Genomic DNA, 21,724 nt, shown 5'->3' on the forward strand with positions numbered 1-21,724 from the left:
AGTAAGTTGGAACTACTATACAAGATTATAGAAGAAAATTAGCCTTTTTGATTAGTGATTTTGGTTTCATAAATTTTCATTAAAAAGAAGGAGGTGCTACACTATGCTTCTTTCAGTGACATAGTAAGTAGGCAAATTAGTAGATTTCTATACTCTTCTCTTATGACTAACTTTTCTAGGAAGTGTAAAACCTTTTTTTTCCTTAAGGAGTAATAGTTAAAAATACATGCAAGCAATTATTTAATATGACTGATTGGTTTTTTTTTTCCTTTTATCTTGCAGCAACTCACCTAGTCTAAAACCTTCTTTTTTATTAAGAAGTAATAGTTAAAAATATGTACATGCAGTTTTTTAATATGAGTAATTGGGTTTTTTTGTTTTATCTTGCAGCAACGCACCTCTTGCTTTTTCCTCCAAAGTATGTTATATTAAGTTTCGCGAAGCATCAAGTGTTGGTGTGGCCCAGCATCTAACTAACACGGTTTTTATTGACAGAGCTTTGATAGTTGTTCCCTGCGCAGAAGGTTGGTATTTTAGACATTCTTTTGTACTATTGGTCTTTGTTGTGTCTGTTCAGTGTTTTAAGCTTTCCATGTAAAAAGGTGGTGCTCTGTTGTTCTTTTGTTTTATTTTATTGCTTTTTGAGAGAAAAGTCTTGAATCAAAATTGAAAATGGAATGAGGAAGCCCAATGATACAGATTTAATTGAAATTCAGCATTAGCAATAATGTAGCTGATTTAAATTATAATTCGCTTTTCCATAATCATCACATATTTTGAGGGGAAAAAAAGTAAAATAATTCACTATGGTTTGTGTTGGCAAGGTTATTCTTACACAGAGTGCTCACTGAAGTCAATGGAGCTCTGAAAAGATCAGACAGTTTCCTGACACAATAACATTGCAGTTTGAATCTTAATGTATCACGTTTGGTGTAGTGGATTTTTTGTTGACTTGTATTTTTTTTTAAGACAATGATTATTTTTGCATTGTTTAAGAGTACATCCCAATTTTCTCTTGTAGACGTGCAATATATGGATTTGGCCATTTTAGAGTCATCTAAACTAAAATATTTAGCATTCATGGTGATAGTTACTTTTGAATATAAATGTTTACCTGTTAGCTTTATTTTTTAACAGGAATTTTTCTTTCATGTTACTGTTGAAAGTGTTACTTTATGTGTCATAAAGTTTTTCTTATCTATAGCAATACTTCTCTTTGGTTTTAGATATCTCCTTAAATAAGGAGTGATCTGTACAGAATGCTTCCATCATAAAATGCTTTTAAAAACTCTTAAAAAACCAAAATGCTTGATGAATACTAAATTGGCAAATGTTCCTTTACCTAGCTGTGAGGCCACACTTTTATTGATATATTGAATACAAGGCAGTTTGTATTGTTAGTATAGTGTCCTAGATCTGAATACAGTTACCTGAAGCGTGGTCCTAAGGTAGGCGTTTTTCTTGGAGTTAGGCAGAGCCCCATTGACTTCATTGGGATCATTGTGTAATCGAGCATCTAACTGTTTAGCTCTGGCCCTTTTGCCTCTTTGGAGTGGAATCATTCCAGCTGATGGAGTGAACCTGACTTCACTTTCAACCTGGTAGCTTTGCCATGAACAATACGTATAGAGGTTGAACCATGAACTGCAGCAAGTCCAGAATTACCCCTTATTAACATCTCTAACTGCAAGAGTTCAAAAAAATACTGTTAACTTCCTAGAGTTTGTTAACGATGGTCCCAGAGTACTGTTTTTTGGCATGTTTGCCACATCATGATCTAGATAGTGTGAGATAAGCGCTGCTGTAATAATCGTCTGGGATTTTCTTAGCAAACTCTGCCAGGTCTTCAAAATTTCAGAAACCCTCTAAGTACTTTTCACTAAAGGCCATATTGACCTACAACTGACCTACCTGTTCTTGTAGCCTTCTTACTAGGGGCATATCGCACATTTGTCTTTGTAAAGCCTAGATTTGTAGTTGCTTCTGTGCCTTGTTTTGGGGCCTTTTTGGTTTCATATTTTGAACTTGTTCTAAAATCACAAAGAGAATATGGCTGTATCCACTTACAACTGTGTATAGGCTAAGGGGATCAGTCCCCAGTTGGAAAATTGCCCCTAAATACATTGACTAAGGTTTATTCAGGATCTTAGTTTTACATTTTGTCAAAAAGACATTAACACTGGTTCAGTACTTCCAGAGAGGGAAGATTGTTGCCTAATGGGTGAACACACCTCCTGGTGTTTTTCTTCTGATGCGATCACTGCCTGACATGATATGGCAACAGGCAGGTAAAGTTACATTTTTCCTGTCTGTTGGTGGTAGACAATGAGTGGAAGGAGAAAAAATCAAAGTTCTGACAAATCTTGTTCCGATTCTTATTTGTAGCTGACTTATTAGGTGTTTCTGAGAAACTGTATTAAAATGTCACTCTTCAAAATCATTCTAGACTCCACAGAAATGTATGTATAATTAGGTGAACAAGTGATTGGGTTTTGAGGTAACTTCTTTTTTTAATGTCAGAATGCTGTTTTCATGTAACTTTTTATTATAAGCATTTATAAAAAGATGTGAATTATACAGATTTAACTTTCTGATTAATTTATTGTGTGGAATAAATATGACTTTGGAGACCACAGCTCAAGGTTTTTGATTCAATATGTGTCATATGATGCATTGTTAATGGAGTCAGTGGAGTGGATCACGGGTTTTAAAAGTAGTGATGGCTTTATTCTGCCAGGAGGTAAAATTATGTAATTGTCCGACAGTGCCAGTGATAAAACATTTCATGCGCCAAGTTGAACATAAGGGAGAGGTGAAATGAACTCTGAAAACCCAGTTTTTTAAAAGAGAATAAAATATGAAATTGGGAATGTATTTAAACAGTGGTAAATCAAGGGTGTATGAGGAGGGAATCACTACAGAATGAAATCAGTCTTAATTATATGACATTTAGTATAACAATTTAACAAAAATGTAATTGTAAGTGAAGTAAAATTACTAAGATGTTAAAATATGACTTTTTTTGTGTGTGTATTGGTAGGTTTCTCTTTGAATATACTTTGAAAACGCAAAGGTTGAAAGCTAAACAAAGATGCCACCCTAATCATTCTAAATTTTATGTCCACATTATCTGGTAGATGGATTTTGACTATTAATTTGGTTTTGTATGTTTTCTCTGTGTGATATTTGTGCATTATTAGATGACTAGACTGGCCAAGGCAGACCTGTTACACTTGCCTGAGTTAGGCATTGTTTGCCATGCCACTAAACCTGCCGCCAAGTGAAATCTTCATGGGGGAAATGAGATCGAAGTCTGGCCTGCTGAAGATGGACGCCCTGTCTCTGTTTTTATTTTATTTTGATTTCTTTCCTTTGTTTCTTTTATTTTTATTTTATTTTGTCCCTTTTTTGTTTTGTTCTGTTAAATCTCTTTCCCTTGTACTTGTGAACTGGTACTTCAGTTCTGTAAAAATGATGTTTGTAAAGGGTTCACAGTGTTTGATCTTGAAGTTGACCTGAAGCTGCTTATGAATGGTGGATGGTATACAGAGAATTTAGAATATGATTCATCTTCAATGCTGTGAATTAAGGATAAATTTGATTTAGAATACATTTAAGCAGCTAAATTCAACAGATGAGCACATCGTGTCAGAAGGCAGGAACAGTTTTGAGATACATTCTTTCATATGTTGTGTTTTATGAGTTCTTCTTGGAAAAGGACAGTTGAGACTCATGCTTCTGGAGAAACCAACTTTAGAAAGTAAAGTCATGATATTTCTCTGCTATTTTCCTCAGCAGAGTGTTTTATTTTAGGTTGCACTGTCTATTTAAAAGAAGGCTGATTATTTATGTCTAATGTTATGAGCTTAAACTAATTATTTCTGAAACAACTTTTATGAATTTTGAATGTCGTGAAATATTTGTTTACTTTTGATGAAACCTTGCTGCAGTGAGGTCAGTGACAGGAAGATTTCATCCTTTTCTTGTAATTTTCAGAAAAGACTGTTTACCACTCATAAGTACAAATGCAGCATGGAATTTTGGTTGGAATGTGTTACGTGAGACACGTTGTCTTTAAACACTGTTATTTGTGAGAAGATTGAATCAGTTCTCTGTGTGTGTGCGTATGTGTGTATATACTTGCATTTTTGACATGCTGCAGTGGTAATTATTTGAAGAAGAGGTTTAAAAAAAGAAAAGTCAGAAAAAAAAAGTGTTTTCTCCATCATCTCACAGTCTCAGAAGCCCTGGCAGTTCATGCTGGGGTGACTGAGATAGTTCTCATCCCTAAATGATGTTTTCACTTCCTGTGAAATGGGAGCCCTGAAACAGAAGTGGTGAACAAGGTGCTGTGTCTGGTCTTCAGGCATTGCTCTTCCCAACCAGCTGCATTGGGATCTGTTGGTTTCACTCTGAAAAGAGCTTTGCTTGATGATGTTTGTTGGATTTGGCAGTTGAGGTAATTGCCAGTAGCTGCATGTCTTTATTCGCTGCTGCTAAATCCACTAAGATTCATGAGTTGGATCACATGAAGTATTTTATTTGTAAGTGTACACGTTCCATTGATTTTAAAATAGAAGGAAAATAAGTACTGTTATGTTCAGAGTAGTTGTGAACTGTATTTTTAAAAAACAAACTTATTGCAGACGCATTTTTGGGGGTGAGGATTAACTGTGTAGTTTCGCTACAAAGGGTAGGAAATTAATTTTTTCTGAGCACTTGAGGAATAAATACTGTGATTAGTACTTGTTTAATGCAGGTACTTCTATTCAGCCTTCGTCAAAATGGGTTCTGGTATGGACTAGGCTTACTACGGCTCTTAAGACTTCGATGATACAAAAAAGTAGCAATCACAACTGTCTATAGGCAGTGGTGAGCTAATCTACATTTGCTTCCAGATTCCTTTGCAGAGTGAAGAATCAATAAATAATTGATCATAGAAATTGTAATTTACTAAGCAGAAGAGCTTCTAAGAAATGGGGTGTAGATGTGACATATTTATATTGTCTGTTTCCCTCATTAGAAAGTAAATATCTTCACCTCATTTCCATTCAGGTTTTAAATACCATGTTTTAAAAATGAAAGTGTTACTTTAAACTAAATTATACTAATCTGTTGTGTCAAACCCCACATGTTTTATTGTATTTTTGTGAGCTTGTATTCCTTTTACAAATAAATTCACAGAGATAAAATTCCAAAATACTCGTGAGGGTATTTGGTCTCGCATATTAATTTGTTTTTTAAAACCATTTAAAAAACAGGGAAGTAGGTTTCTAAGACATTGCAGATTTTTATTTCCCCACGACAGTGTTCCATAGAATTTTGGCCTGGTCTTAAAAACTGGAAAAGATATTTTGAAAAGACACTATTTTTGAATATCCAGGCAAATTTTCTGGGTTATGTCTGTAGAGATAGACCCTTTCTCTTTCTTGAAAACAAAATAAATAATCTTTTTTTGTGGTATTGAACTGATGGACTAGATTTTGTATTTTAAAACTTTACATTGTTAAAGACCAAAGTATTCTGGAAATAATGCTGCAAACTTTATAATTTACATATGCATGCTGTTCATTCTTTGAGCTACTATAATGGTGAATGGAACTGAAATGTTCAGTGGATTCCTTTAAAAACACTTGAGCAAATTAGTAGTTCCAATTATTTCAATGCCATGATGCATATACTTGAAGTTTAGGCTTCTGTTTAAGTCTTGACTCATTGTCCTTCTTAGTTACGTGCCTAACTCAACTCCTGTTTAAAAAGGCTAAGTGCCTAAGCGTATTGTAAGTTTACCTGGTTAAGTGTGTGTTGAATTGGCTGTATGTAAGTGCATGCTTGAATTAGGCATATGCTTATGTACATTACTGACCAAGGATCTCAATTAGCATGCAGACACACCACTTTAGGAGCCATCTGCCATCGGATTTACTTGTGCAATGTCTCTTGATCCGTAGAAAGCTGCACAAATTGCAAGATATTCACTGTTCAGGATAAATTCTGGTTCACTAGTCATTTGAAAGCACTTAAGTATTTAGTTTATCAGAAGAACTGGTACATAATTCTGTGCCTAATTTGCATGCACAGCTGCTGGAACTATATATTCAAAAGCCTTTTAGTTGGCAGCATATTAGGCAGGGTATGCAGCAAAGTACATGATACTTTTGAGCAGTCAGGTACACCTCTCATTGCATACCTGACTTCAAAATGAGATCTGTGAAGGGTGCTGAACATTGTGATGGTGGCTTAGATTCATGCATGTTTTTTAAAAAAAGCCCTGGAATTCATTATTGCACAGTTAATTCTTGTGCTAACAATTTTCCTATTTTTCTCCTTTAGATAGCAAAATCGAGTGGTTTCTTACATGTTAAGGAGGAAGGTGTCTCAAAATTTAACATAAATAAAATAAATGTAAATAGGAAGCATGAAATTAAATGGGTACTGTTACTTTATCTTTTCTGTTCTACCCATGCTACATCAAATTCAATTTCGTTTAGGTATTTTTTGTCCTTTGGTCATATCCAACTGTTACCCAGTCTTTCCTGCAGATCTGTAAAATAGGTTTGCAAAAATTTTTTAATTTCATTTTTTAAAGTAGTATGTTTCCATGGGGTCATTTGGAACTCATATAGCTAAAACTACGTGGTGTTTGGAAACATACCTCATGTTTTGCTTTTTGATAAGAATATTTGTATTTTAATTTTGAATTTAGAGGTCTTGTAAGTTAAAACATATGTAGTTTGCATCAAAGCAGTAAAAGCCACTGGCACAGCTTTTGTATGTTCCTTGACCATTTAAACATTAGAACAATGTTTAAATAAGAGCATTTACTTTGTTATTGTTCATGTGGTAATACCAAAGGGCTTAGCTGGTTAGCAAATGTACAGTTATGCCAGTAATGTTGAACAGATCAAAGATACCTAGTATAATTAGAACTTCTTTTGGTAGGTTTTTTTTTAGTGTTTAATGTTTGTACCAGTTTAAATCCCTTTGCATTTCAAATTTAAAATGTACATTTAATTGTAATCCTAATTGTTTGACTATTAAATCTTTTGATTTTTGGAGATTTTTGGGATTCATTTAATAGTCTAATTGTGACTAACATTGAATGAAACCTGCATTTAATTTGGATTAGTTTATTACTTAAACTTTTAGCATGGCGGTAGGATTATAATCAGGTTGAAATAGCAGGGAATACATATTCTGGGAAAATAGAGCTTGCTTAGCTGATCGGTTATGATTTTCTTCAGTCTCAGTAAATTTAAAGTAAATTTATCAAAGTTTCCCGTAAACTGAGGTGACCTACAATGTGGGACAGTACAAATCTAAATTTTTTCTGCTCTTCCCTCCTCCACCTTCAGGTTCACTTGTAGTATGTATTGTGTGCAGTCACTGTAGTTCAGTAGTTTTTTTATTTTATGTTTTACTTGTTTTTACATTCTAAGTAGGTAGCACCAGAGGAATAAAGAAGAGCGCAAATTTCAGTTAGCACATACTTGTTTTTTTCTTTTTTTGTTTTTCTTTCTTTTACTGATTTGGTTATTTGCCATTTCTGGGGATTAAACTTTAAAAAATGTTCTTCTTTTCTGTATCTGATGTTCTGTGTGCTATTAGTGATGCAGCCAACACGAACGGTTGTCATGTGTAAAACAACTTTCGATCACCGCGAAAACACCGCCCTGGGAAAGCGTCCATGCTTGATATCGTTTGGTTCATGAACGTTAAGTTTCCAGTACAGGTGACCCATAGCTCAAAGTGTTAAATAATTGTATACATTATTCAGTTTTTAAAATAATAATCCATTAATGAGATTGCTAGTCTTTGAAATTTTTCTCACTTTTGTTTTTCCTAGTAGAGCAGGGTAAAAGGAAAAACTTAAGTTCTTATTTGTTTCTTTGTAAGGATCTGGTAGATAGATTCATTGTTATTTATTACATTTTTAAATGCAAGGGTAATTGTAAAATCATAGAAAGAGTAACATCTGTCTAGTGTTCCAACTCTGTGTAATGTTTTCATTTGCTTCTTCAGGTAAAATCCCAGATGAAGCCAAAGCCCTCTCTCTATTGGCGCCTGCTCCTACTATGACAAGTCTGATGCCTGGTGCAGGGTTGCTTCCCATACCTACACCAACCCCTTTGACTACAGTAAGTAAAATTCAGTAGCTGTTTAATTTCTGTTTTCCTCTGTGCTCTAGCCTTTCCTGTGTGCAGAGAACAAGGACTGTCTGATCCATGGATTTTGCAGTGAGTTTTTAACTGTGGTGCTAAAGGCTTGCTGAGGATTCATCAGATGTCCATGCACAATGTTTCTGGGTTTTTCTTTCAGATTATTATTATTTTGCAAAACAGTGGGTAAGTATTGGTTTTGGTGGTTGTCCATTTTAATTGTTGTCCTGCCCTAGAGCCTTTTATTTGGTCAAGTGGAAGTGCTATCCACGTCCTAAAAATTTATTAAAACATAATAGTTACATTGACACCATTCTTCAGAATATTAAACTGCTGCAGTAGAGAGATTTTACTTGATACCTCTACAGAAAGGTTTTTCACTCTTTGTCTAACAATGTTTTCACTACAAAAAGTAGCAGCTTCGTGCTGCTACTTCTGCTTAATTCCCTTTTGCCTCTGTAAGCTTTTCTTGACATCAGCAAGCTGCAGGGAAAATTTCAAGTTAAAATAGAGTAGTTTTTTCCTTTGTTACATAAAAAAAATTACTCATGGCTAGTTAGAAAATTTTTTTATGGGAAAGGCAGTTGCTTTTTGGATAGAGAAGATAAAATTCAAACCAGGAACTCAGTGGGCCAACTTTGTAGTGATTTTTAAGAAACTTTTTCTAACGTTTCCCAGGAGAGAGTTCAATGTCCAGTTCCAAACATGAGAGATATATTTTCCTCCAGGAGTGAGGGAAAGAACTTAGACTGAATATCCTTTGCATTTCAGCTGTAATTAATCTTGACTTACATGGTTTATTTGTCTAAAAGGTACCTTATGTTTCCCTTTGATGGACTGATATCTGTTGGCACCGAGCATTGCAAATTACCTTCTATCCTTGCTGGGCAAGGTCTCGGCTGTTCCTCATCTAGTGCAAATACTTGTTGTGTCAAAAAAATAAGAACATTAGCAGTGTCTGAAGGTCTCTTACTCAATCTAAGCATTAAAAATTGAAACGTATATGTTTTGTGATTGATACAGTACATATACACTGGTCCCTGTCCAGAGCTCTTTGATAAGATGTTAATTGATAACCCACAGCAAATCTTAACTATAGAAGGCTATTTATGGGTATATTTTTGTTCTGTAAAAAAACTTGCTGTACTGTGACCTTAAAGTACTGCCTATTTTTATTAGATCTATTTATATACAAGCGGTCAAGGCAGGCAAGTATTAAGAAGTGAATTGTCTTCCACTAGTGCATGGTTGGAAAGTATATTCTGTTTTTCTGTTTTCCAGCTTGGTGTTTCACTTGGCACTTTAGGGGCTATACCAGCAGCAGCATTGGACCCTAACATTACAGCACTGGGAGAAATACCACAACCACCAATTATGGGAAATGTGGATCCATCCAAAATTGATGAAATCAGGAGAACAGTCTATGTTGGAAACTTAAATTCCCAGGTAGCTTTTTGGGGTTTTTTGTGTTGTAGAAATACTAATGAAAGGTGTGAAATTGTAATTTATGAATTCTAATCTTAACGGTTAAATCAGTAAACGGCAACATAAATTTAAACAAAACCTCCTAAATTTTGTTGCTTATTCATGATATTTTGAATGCTTCTGTGCCAATCAGATCAGACCAGGCTCTGGAACTCATTCTGTCAGAGAAGTCACACTGTAGCTGAATTCAAGAAACACACTTAACAGTTGTGCATGCTGATCAAATGTCCATTTGGGTTGTGTTAGATTAACAATGCCTCAGAAATCATGAGATCATGGTAGCTGTCTCCCACAACACTGTGAAATTGCTTAGTAAGGTGGAGTGATGTGTCTTGGTGGAAGTTGAAAATTAGCATAAATACCTTTCAGTCACCAACTTGGTTTTTCAGCAGTTGATTGAATGAATTGAAAAATACTTACTTTTGACTGATAACAATTTAAGTATTACATTTTGGGTTTTTTTGACTGGTGAAGTAGCTACTGAGCGTAAAAGTACTACTGATCATGATAAACTGAAAAATAATAGAAAGCCACATGAAGCTAAGTCTTTTAATATTCTTTGGATATTTTTTTTTAATTGATCAAAAGTCACAATCAGCTTGCATACAGGTGTATAAGGAAATTACTCATCAGTTATTTCAGATGAGTTGCCTGAAAAGTGCAAAATCCTGTGCAAATGTGGTTTTTTTAACCTAGATGAAGAACTAAGGGCTTCTGGCTGCACTATTTTAAATCACAGAATATTCTTTAGATTCCATCATCATGGCTGGGCTTCGTGAACAAAGATTGGGAAGGGCTCTACCCACATTTGCTACAAGTGCGCTGGTGGCTAATGAGGCCAATGCGAGATAGACAAGTCCGGTTGCAAAAGGCAAGCGGAAAGACTGTTTGGATGGTATCGGCAAGACACGGTTCTTTCTGCATTGCCTTTTCTCCTCAAGGGTGATCCTGCGTGCGTTCTCAAAAACATCAGCAGCGTTATAGATGGTGTGTCTCCAGGCCTCCCGATTGGAGGCCAGAGTAGACCAGTTATGTAGATCAATGTGGCCAAGGCTGAGATGTTGTTTCAGGGAGTCCTTGTATCTCCTCTTTGGGGCTCCTCTCTTGCGGCAACCAGTGGCAAGTTCACCATAAAGCACGAATTCTTTAGATTAATGGAAGAAAAAATACATGGTTTTTTTTTTCTTTTTACGGTGTAACATTACTAAATTCATGCCATCTGTGTAGTAATGGTGAGACATCATTCCAAAATCTGTAGCTCTTAGACTACCGGATATATTCTATAAGTGGGTTTTGTTATATATTCTACTTTTTGACTCATTTTAGACTACAACAGCAGATCAGCTGCTTGAATTCTTCAAGCAAGTTGGAGAAGTAAAATTTGTGCGAATGGCAGGTGATGAGACTCAGCCAACGCGATTTGCTTTTGTGGAATTTGCTGACCAAAATTCTGTACCTCGAGCTCTTGCCTTTAATGGAGTTATGTTTGGAGACAGGCCACTGAAGTAAGAAATTAGTTATCCATATGACTACTGAATGAGAGATTTCTTTGTATCCCTGTATATACGTTTATGACTCTGATGTGTAGGAAAATGCTGTGACTAGTTTTTCAGTATAAGAACTTAATGTTAACAAACTGGAACATTCTTATCAATTCCAATTTCAAGGTTTAGCATAAGTTTCTCTCAGAATAATATGGGTAGCATTGAGTAAAATATATTTCTATTAATCTTGAGGTAGTGGAGGTTATAGTAGTGAAAGAATTTGCAAAGTCCTTAGGACTAAGTTTTCCGTATGATGCGTATGTAATTAGTAGGTCTTAGCATAGAGATTTTATATGAAATAGAGAAATAGCTTCCTAGACTTCTACTAAAAATACTGTAACAGAGAAATATTGTGCTGCCTGTTTCTAAAAGTGGTAATATTTGAAAGTAACAAAAGATATTTCAGATACTTGGAAAAAATGAGTATTAGCACAAATCTGTAGTTTTGCTGAACTTTAAAGTTTTTAGTCGTACATGGAAGATGAGATGTTTTTCTTTCTTACTTGTTTTTCGTTTTTACTTTTCAAGTGTTTAAGAATTAAATGTTTTTATTTTTCCTTAGAATAAATCACTCCAATAATGCAATAGTGAAGCCTCCTGAAATGACACCACAGGCTGCTGCTAAGGAGCTGGAAGAAGTGATGAAGAGAGTAAGGGAAGCCCAGTCTTTCATATCTGCTGCTATTGAGCCAGGTAGGTATATTGTGTTCAATAGCTAACAGATGCAATCTCTGTGTACCTTGGCACACACTTTTAAGAGCATTTTCAGACACAGAAAGAGGATACTTCAAGGTATTCAGTATGTGTTGGTAAAAAATAGGAGAATTTTTATTCATGCAACAAAGTAGTGGAATGAAGCTTTTTATTTCATGCGGTTTTTTCACATACATGTTCAGTTAATGTTTTCAAAAATAAAAATTTTTAGAAATCGATACTTTGATGACACTTTTTAAGTTCAGAGTACGTGGAAACTTTTAAAAGAAAATGCTTTATATTTTTTTTATTCTCCTCTAGCACACATGAGTGCCGTAGTTAAATGATCAGCATAGTTCTGAAAGCAGTAATATTATGCTTTCCTTTTCTGCAGCAGGTTAATTTTGTCTCTTTTTCATGACGGCTCAAGACTGTATACATCCTCATAGCAAATGAGATAAGAGAATAAATCTGGGATAAAACTTAACATATTTTAGAAGACTTGTTTTCATCCAGATTGTTTCCTTATTCCCTGTTGACGCAGATGCAAAGTCAAAGAGGAAGGTGTTTGTGTGTTGAGAGGTTAGACAGACATTCCAATGCTGATTTATGCTGGCTTAAACTATTGCAAAACTGTAGCATAAAAATTCTCAACTTATTAAACTTGCTGTTGAGATCTTAATTCTTTTCACCAGCAACTTTTTGCCATTCTTTGTACCAGCAAACCCAGATGTTGTCTTACGTATATTAGATGGGGTGGAGTCTTGAGGGTTTTTTGGGGAGGAGTGTTTTCTGTTGCATTTTAGGGTTGGATTAAAAATAGCTCTAACGTTTTTTCACTGTTAAGCAACAGAATAAGAGTCTCCTATAGTGTGAACCATTGTGAGATCACTATTAAGGTTTCTGTTGACTTCCTGGTTTTCAGATCAGACTTTTCACCCTGTTCTGTTCATTCCTTCCTCCCATGAAACAGTGTTTGAGGAATAAAATTTTTGTATTTGTACAGTGGTTGAAATATCTGAAAGTGTAGACAGTACTAATTATTATTTCAATGTTATGCTTGTTTTTAAAATTACGCCCTCTAAATTTACTCTGTTCTTCTCAGGTTATTTTAAAAAAATAATTAAATAATAGACCAAGAGGAAGATGTGTTATGATCTTGTGCTTTGTGGCAGCAACATAAATCCCATTCTTAGTAGAGCTAGCTGTTTATAATTATCTGGTTTATGTGTACTGCTGCAGGATGGCTGCACTCAACGAGTATATGCAATGACTTTCTTGGATGTTTCTGAAGGATATTTGCAAAGAAGGAAGATGTGCAGAGAGTAGGCCCCTTGCAGTACATGTGGTACATTCCACTTGTGCCAGATTGTTAACTGGGATCTTTAAATGTTCTGAGCTTACACTGCAAAGTGGTTTTTTCCTCTCAGAGTCTGGAAAGAGCAGTGAAAGAAAAGGCGGTCGATCTCGTTCCCATTCTCGTTCAGAATCCAGGTCTAGCTCAAAATCCCGATCTAGAAGGAAAAGATCACACTCAAAACACAGGTGGGTATGTTTTTTGTTTCAGACTAAGATCATATTGGGAATTTTTTGCTTGATGGTGGTTACTGAGGTTTCTTAGTTATAGGACAAGTATCCCTGAAGAGATTACTAGCTTGCACTCAGCAGACCAGAGTTACCAGGAACTTTGTCTCTGAACAGATACCCTTTCCCTCTAAATCCTAAATGTTTTCAGGATTACTTTCAGTTAAAACACACTAGAAGACACCTTTTGTGCCATGTAACAACAATTTCTGTGGTTTCTTTGTACATTTTATGGTATGTAGCATAATACGATTTTATGACCTGTCTTAAGAAACTTGCATTTTGTGAATTGGGCGTGTAGTTTTGCTGGTAACACCCTGAGCAGATAGGCTGGCGGTTTTTGCTAGTATAAAATTCGTATTGTCTTGAACTTCTAAATACTGAGTTAATAAATACAATGGTTTTATTTACCATCCTGTAAATGTAAAGCTCTGGTTTTTGAAAACATAGGAAAAAGGCTTTATGGGCAATTTTTCGTTCTTCAGATTTTGTTTGCATTGCTGAATTTCTTCAGTTGTGAAGAACTTCAGGCTTTGGAATATGGGATAAGAGAGAATTATTAGATCATCCTTGAAGTATACCAATTAAGATTTTTTCCAAGAATAAAACAGTCTTGCTATGGGAGAGTAATAAACACTTCCTGAAATGATCCATCTCCTTGCAATGTCCGGAATGTCTTCTGAGCATCAATCTAAAGATATTTGGCTTTGTTAAGTATTTAAAAAAAAACTTGGAATGATTCCATTTGATAGCTTACACTTTAAAAAGGTGTTGTCCTTATTGTAGCAATAGCTCTGTTGCATCCTTTCATGCATGTCTTTTAACAAGGCAACTAGGATTCTTTTACATATGGAAAAGCTGGCGAGAAGGAGTTATAATCAATTATACTATCAAATAAATATGGTACAAGTACAGGCTTTAGAAGTGCAAGAATAATCTATCCTTACCACTTCCCTGTTTACTCTTTTATAAAACACATTGTTTTCATCTCTTGTGACTTAAAATTTATTCACGCTTGTGCTTTCATTCAGTTGCCATTAACTGGCCCTGCCTTTGGTTTGTGCTTCTGTGTTGATAAGCAGAACAAAACTGTAGGTAAACAATGGCTTCCCCTTGTCTTTGTGTATATTACATATATGTGATCTTTCTGTCTTTCATAAGTTAAACTTCATGGTACCTTAACCTGTCAGGCAGAGTATCCAGGTATGTGGTATAGAATCATAGAATTGACTGGGTTGAAAAAGACCTCCCAAGATCATCAAGTCCAGCCCTTGATCCAACACCACCTTGGTTGCTAGACCATGGCACTAAGTGCCACATCCAGTCTCATCTTAAAAACCTCCAGGGATGGTGAATCCACCGCTTCCCTGGGCAGCCCATTCCAATGTCTGATTACTTTCTCTGTAAAACATTTCTTCCTAATATCCATCCTAAACCTCCCCTGGCAGAGCTTAAGACCATGCCCTCTTATCTTTCTTCCTGGGAGAAGAGACCGACACCCACATGGCTACAACCTTCTTTCAGGTAGTTGTAGAGAGTGATGAGGTCTCCCCTGAGCCTCCTCCAGGCTAAACAACCCCAGCTCCCTCAGCCTTGTTGCTCTTCTCTGGACCTGCTCCAGCACCTCAATATCCTTCCTGAACTGAGGGGCACAGAACTGGACACAGTACTCAAGGTGTGGCCTCACCAGCGCTGAGTACAGGGGAAGAATCACCTTCCCTGCTTCTGCTGCCGCGCTGGTCCTGATCCAGACCAGGATCCATTGGCCTTCTTGGCCACCTTGGCACACTGCTGGCTCATGTTAAACCTCCTGTCAATCCAAACTCCCAGGTCCTTTTCTGCCTGGCTGCTTTCCAGCCACTCTGTGCCCAGCCTGTAGCACTGCAGGGGGTTGTTGTGGCCAAAGTGCAGGATGTGGCACTTGGCCTTGTTGAACCTCATCCTGTTGGAACCAGCCCATCTCTCCAGCTTGTCCAAGTCCCTCTGCAGAGCCCTCCTGCCTTCCAGCTGATCAACACTCCCCCCCCAACTTGGTGTCATCTGCAGATTTACTAACAGTACACTCAATCCCCTCATCCAGATCATCAATAAAGATATTAAACAGGACTGGGCCCCACACTGATCCCTGGGGGACACCACTAGTGACCAGCAGCCAACTGGATGGAGCCCCATTCACCACCACTCTCTGGGCCCGGCCCTCCAGCCAGTTCCTGACCCAGCACAGAGTGTCCCTGTCCAAGCCGTGGGCTGTCAGATTTTTTAGGAGTATGCTGTGGGAGATGGTGTCAAAGGCTTTGCTGAAGTCCAGACAGACCACATCCACAGCCTTCCCCACATCCACCAGGCGGGTCACCTGCTCATAAAAGGAGATCAGGTTGGTCAGGCAGGATCTGCCCCTCCTAAACCCGTGCTGGCTGGGTCTGATCCCTTGTCCATCCCGTAGGTGCTGTGTGATTGCACTGAGGATGATCTGCACCATAACCTTGCCAGGCACTGAGGTCAGGCTGACAGGCCTGTAGTTTCCTGGGTCCTCCTTGCAGCCCTTTTTGTGGATTGGTGTGACATTTGCCAGCTTCCAATCATCTGAGACCTCCCCAGTGAGCCAGGACTGTTGGTAGATATGGAGAGCAGCTTGGTGCCAGCTCCCTCATCACCCTTGGGTGGATCCCATCTGGTCCCATAGACTTGTGGGGAACCAAGTGGCTCAGCAGGTCACTGTTTCCTCCTGCGTTACAGGGGGGCTGTTCAGCTTCCTGGTTCTGTCTTCCAGCTCCAGAGGCCAGTTGTCCTCAGGACAACCTGTCTTACTGTTGAAAACTGAGGCAAAGAAGGTGTTAAATACCTCAGCCTTTTTGTCATCTTTGGTGACTATGTTCCTCCCCATGTCCAACAAAGAACTGGAGGTTTTCCTTTCCCCTCCTTTTGCTGTTGATGTATTTGTTGAAATACTTCTTGTTATCCCTAACAGCAGTGGCTAGATTGAGTTAAAATTGTGCCTTCTCTAATTTTCTTTCTGCATGACCTAACTATATTCCTAAACTCTTCCTGAGTAGCCAGCCCTTTTTTCTATAATCGGTAGCTGTTTTTTTCCCCCTAATTTCCTTCAAAATCTCCCTATTCAGCCAGGCTGGCTGTCTTCCCTGCCGACTTGCCTTTCGGCACACTGGGACAGCCTGCTCCTGCGTGTTCAGGACTTGCTTCTTGAAGCATGTCCATCGCTCCTGGACTCCTTTGTTTTCAAGGGTTGTTTCCCAAGGTGCCCTCTGAACCAGTCTTCTGAGTAGGTTGAAATCTGCCTAAGTTGTGAAACTTAAAGTGCAGATTCAGCTCTTTATTTTTGCTTTTCTGGGGAAAACGATTTTCCAAAAATAGGGAAATCTAAAAGTGTTGTTTTCTTCGTCAGATCTGCAGAAGACTAATTGCATTTTTTTATCAGATTATCTCTACTTTATTTACATTCCTTATTTATCATGTAGTAAATGCTCTTTCCTTTCCCTGGAAATTCTTATAACTGCAATCCATACTAACAGATCCTCTCAACTAAAAAGGTAACTTGACTAAATGCTGAATCACAGGTTGTTGGGGTTTTTATTAATTTAAATTGTAAGGGTGGAGAACACTGATGCAGCCAAAGCCAGCTTTCTTCACTGACAAAGACTTCAGTAAGTGGCTGGGCCTGGAAAGGAAGTAATCTGTAACTAATTACTTTTACAAGCTGCTAGAAATCGCAAATCACAGCTTTTTATGCAGTGTCATTTCGTAAGGACAGCTGTTGTAAATGATATTAATTTATATTTTCCAGAATGTTCATGGAGATTATTATGAAACATGGGTATAACTTCAATGGTTCGTTGTTTCAAAGAAGAGTATGTGCATCTGGTGAAGCATAAAGCACCCATATTTGCAAAAATGTTTGTAGACAGTATGTTACTAAAGTGTAATTATTTATATAGTAATATGTGGTGAAGCAAGATTTATGTAAACTTTCCTTTGTTGGTTGACCCCATTTTTATGAGGTTCCAATATTAAAATATTTTTGTTCTGGCATCCTTCATATAGAAGTAGATCAGGCAACAGATCTCTCTCAAGACACAAGGACAGACGTAGATCCAGAAGTCCCCTGAAAAAACGGTCTAGATCTTCGGAAAGGCGGAAATCAAGAAGTCGCTCTCGTTCTCGGTGAGTTCTGTTCCATAAAATGATACTATTAGCTCACAGTACAGAGCTTTTGAAAAAAAATTAAACCTTTTAGATGATCCTAAAAGGTGGAATCTTGTCTGTAGGACAAACAACAGAAAGTAAATTTTAATGCTGAGTGTAGTGATCTTGGCTAGGATAATTTTCTTCCTTGTAGCCTCTATGGTACCTGCAGTTAAACGACCACACTGAGGTACCTGAACTTGATAGCCTAGTCTGCATTTATACCAACATCCCAGCTGACTGAAAATAGGTAACTTTAATTCTGGTTATAACCAGTAGATTAGGAATATTCTGTGTAGCTTGTGTAAGCCACAAAAAAGTGGATGAAGCTTTTTCGATATGTGTGTGTTAAGAAGGTTGAATTCAAACTGACCTCACAGGATATTGAGGTCAGTATTCTGAGAAGTAGTAAAAAGTTTTTGTATATGAGCTTTTGTTTTCATCTCTGACTTTATCATATGCCAAACAGCAGGAACAAATGCACGTGTCTGTTATATGCATATTTATATTTCAGGATGTAATACATCTGTACTTTATCTAACCTGTTAGTTTTTATGTCTGATTGTCTAATTATTGAACTGCAAAATTCCAACAAGAAAATAGCATAATTTTCTGAGGGATGAAGTAGTGAATAATCTCAAACCAAAAGTACCTGGGGAAGTAGCTTCATGACTAGAAATCTTGGTGCTTTCTTTCTGTTTCATCTCTGTAATTCCCCTGATACATTGTGGAAGGGAGCTTTGTACTTGAGTTATGCAGTTGCCTATTGTTCTTTGAGGGAAGAAGTTTTGTGGGAATAAGAACTGCAGATCTGTGGACCTCACTGAAAGTAAGCTGGGTTTTATTGGTGAATCTTTTTGATTCTTTTGTTGTCGTCTGGAGCTTCTTGAGACATCTGCTCACTGGAAGGGGCAAGTCCAATGAAATCTCTGTGATAAATAAACTGGAAGGCACTTCTTGGGAGGTTCTTTGGTGTTGCAGGGACTGTATGCTGTTTTGTCTTTATGATGCATTCGTTCTCTGAGACTCCTAAAGAAGTATTTGCCAGAACCTTATGGGAATCAAAGTTGTCAGATCACAGAGCATACAACAGTCTACTGTTTATTAGTAGTTGAGAAGATACAGTCAAACACTTCCTCTGTTTGAGAGAAGGTGAGGACTGCACTTAGGACCTTTCATGCGTGAAGAAGTCTCTTTTAGAATCTATAAGAATCTAGAATAGATACTAATACCAGTAGACAGAGCAACTTCTGTTAGTCTGGTTCTTTTGACCTGTAAAGGCCTGGTAGTCAATTTCTCCTCTTGTACTTTCTCCTGTTTCTCTCTGTGAACAATTGTTCTTTTGTCTCTGTGCTAGAGAGGAAAGATGGAGTCTTGCACTTTCAAATAATCCTAACTTAAATGTAATCTTCTAGCCAAAGCTGCGAGCTAATAAATTTTTGTCTGACTTGATGACTAGAACATGGGTTGGAATTTTCCTCACTATTCTTTTCATGAATGTCTATCGTTCTACCTGTCCTACAGAAGCTATTTTCCTTGCTTCTGGTTTTGCTGTACTAGCAATTTTTCAATAATTTTCAAATTCCTAATGACATTACAGATGATTGAATTGTCTTGATTGAGTTTTGAGAGGATCTGGTGAAATTTTATCCATGTTTTCTTTTTATTTCTGTGTATTTATTGTTGTTGGACTTCGAAACAGTTCAAGGATATCTGTGTACAAGAACACGTAGAATAAAGACTTTGGTCTTATTCATTTGGGAGTGGTTAATCTGAGGCCCATTTTATGTGTGTCCATTTATGTGGACACAGTTCTAGTAAAGAGTGAATTTACAGATTGTGGAGTTTGTCTTACTCCTAAGAAAATATAGAAAATTGATGTATGTATAATTACGTAACTGTGAGATGAAGAGACATACTTTCTCTAAACATAATAACATCACTTGGAAGATAGTGGTTTGATTTGATTTTGGCCTCCCCTTCTCCAATTTGATTCCCAAATTTATCCTAGCTATATAACCTTTCCCTCATGGTAAACAAGGGTGGAAAATTAAAATATTGAAGAGATACTATTTTTCAACAGAGACACAAACTTTGTCTTAATGTATACTAAAAGTTAGTTGTAATTTTAATTGGAAAGTTCAAAGATGAATTAATGGGTTTGTGTTTGGCTTTTCACAGGGACAAGAAAAGAGACAAAGAAAAGATCAAGGAAAAGGAAAAGGTCAAAGAAAAAGAGAGAGACCGAGACAAGGAGAAGGATAGGGACCGAGAAAAAGACAGGGAAAGAGAGCGAGATAAAGAGAGAAACAGAGAGAAGGACAAGGAGAGAGATAAAGAACGAAGCAAAGATAGAGAGAGAGCCCGAGAGAAAGATAGGGACAGGGAAAAGGATAAGGACAAAGACAGACAGAGGGACAAGGATAGGGAAAAGGAAAAAGATAAAGAGAAGGAAAAAGACAAGGAAGAGGTAGACCAAAACAAAGAAAAAGAAGATATTGAGAAAGAAGGAGAGAAGGACAGAGAAAAGATTAAGGACAAAGAAGGAGATAAGGACAAAGAGAAGGACAGGGACAAAGAAAAGGAAAAAGATGGGGATAAGGAGAAAGAGCGAGAAAGAGAAAAGGAGAGAGATGATAAAAAGAAGAAAGATAAGAGATCCAGAACACCCCCAAGAAGCTATAGCTCTTCAAGAAGATCTCGTAGCTCCAGCAGGTTTGTTTAGAATTTTTCATGCTTTTTTTGACTTGTCAGTTCAGTGAGGCACCATCCTAACTTTTATGTATTGATATCACCGTGTCTCTTACTAAATAAATTTATATTATTTCAGGGTTTTTTTTATTTTCTTGTAAAGTAAAATCTATTATAAAAAGCTCTGTATGATGCCTGATGGAACGTGGTTTTGTGTTGGGCTGCTGATGCTTGATTTACACATAACCATACAGTATAGTCCTTGAGGACAGTAAGCTGGTGATTCTTGTGCCATTTCTATGTGTTGCAAACAGGCGAAAGTTCTGACCAGCATCACACATCATCTTTGCCCTGATGAAGTTTTGAGTCACTGTTAACATAGTTCTTTTGTCACTTACATACTGCACGGTGTTGGTCCGTAGATCTTGCGAACAGTTGTTTGATAGTACTTGCCACTTCCTGGCTGGGTGGCTGAACTGCAGGAGGTAAGCATGTCACCTGGCTGGCTAACCTTTCACAAGGTGAATATTCAGTTGGAAGAGATGGATACCTTGTTTAGCTGACTAGATGGCCAGCTGCAAGTTAAAAGAAACATTCCTTAACGCTGCTGGTAGTAACCAGGAAAACAATGAAGTTAATGTAGGTGTTGGAGGGAAGCTGAGGGAAGCTTAACTGGGTGGAATTCTGTTTACATTCAGTACAGCAAAAGGAGGCTGTGATTTTATAATCACTCCCTAAATGGTCAAACTCATGCATATTCTAAAAGCATTGCAGCTGAGTTCAGAATCTTTGGTGGATAAAGTGCTTTCTGATATCTCAGGAGTTAAGGAGTTCAGTACTATTGTTGGATTTAAAGAACAAGTTATATTTGTTACCTTGAGATCCTGAAATGCTAGATGAATTGGGAAAAGTTTTATGAATTATAATAATTTCACTAAACAAAAGCAGAATTCCTGTAGTCCTCAAAATTCATGAGTGCAAGATTCATAGAAGGCAAAAGATGGTGCAATGTTTTCTTAATATTCTGTTTGTGTTATATGAAATGTCCATGTTGTTTTGGAGGTTTATGGGCAAAATACTGTTTATTTAAGCATATGTGGCTTCCTGTTTTAATGGGTTGAAGATCTACATAGAGTAGAGGTGCTTCTGTTACCTTTGAAAACAAATTTTCTCTCTGTAGGCCTCAGGAGTTGAATTAGATTTTCATAATATGTAGCTTATATAAAAACATTGGTGGAAGACCAGCTTCCTAATGTCAAGTGGCAAGTGCAGTTAGCTGGATATTACCAAAAATTCTGCAACAATTAAGAATCTTACTAGTTAAGAAAGTGTTATGGAAGGCTACAATGCCAAGTAATTGAGCAAAGA

At 37.1% G+C, this 21,724-nt stretch overlaps 1 protein-coding gene across 5 annotated transcripts in view; it reads left to right on the forward strand.

The window, feature by feature from the left end:
- The window catches only part of SREK1 (splicing regulatory glutamic acid and lysine rich protein 1), a 38,832-nt gene that overhangs the window by 5,492 nt on the left and 11,616 nt on the right, over positions 1 to 21,724 (forward strand). The window contains exons 2-11 of one of the 5 annotated variants that reach the window (XM_032675496.1): positions 391 to 524; positions 3,201 to 4,459; positions 7,609 to 7,732; positions 8,023 to 8,138; positions 9,441 to 9,605; positions 10,971 to 11,149; positions 11,751 to 11,881; positions 13,312 to 13,426; positions 17,525 to 17,644; positions 19,847 to 20,380. In XM_032675496.1, coding sequence (XP_032531387.1) covers positions 8,076 to 8,138; positions 9,441 to 9,605; positions 10,971 to 11,149; positions 11,751 to 11,881; positions 13,312 to 13,426; positions 17,525 to 17,644; positions 19,847 to 20,380 — 1,307 coding nt within the window. In that variant the 5' untranslated portion in view covers positions 391 to 524; positions 3,201 to 4,459; positions 7,609 to 7,732; positions 8,023 to 8,075. Of the gene's footprint in view, positions 1 to 390; positions 525 to 3,200; positions 7,733 to 8,022; positions 8,139 to 9,440; positions 9,606 to 10,970; positions 11,150 to 11,750; positions 11,882 to 13,311; positions 13,427 to 17,524; positions 17,645 to 19,846; positions 20,381 to 21,724 lie in introns of those variants that run through there. The other 4 variants (XM_032675497.1, XM_032675495.1, XM_032675498.1 and 1 more) reach the window with 4 other exon arrangements.

The sequence above is a fragment of the Chiroxiphia lanceolata genome, chromosome Z (assembly GCF_009829145.1).
Source record: "Chiroxiphia lanceolata isolate bChiLan1 chromosome Z, bChiLan1.pri, whole genome shotgun sequence".
Taxonomy (NCBI): Eukaryota; Metazoa; Chordata; class Aves; order Passeriformes; family Pipridae; genus Chiroxiphia; species Chiroxiphia lanceolata.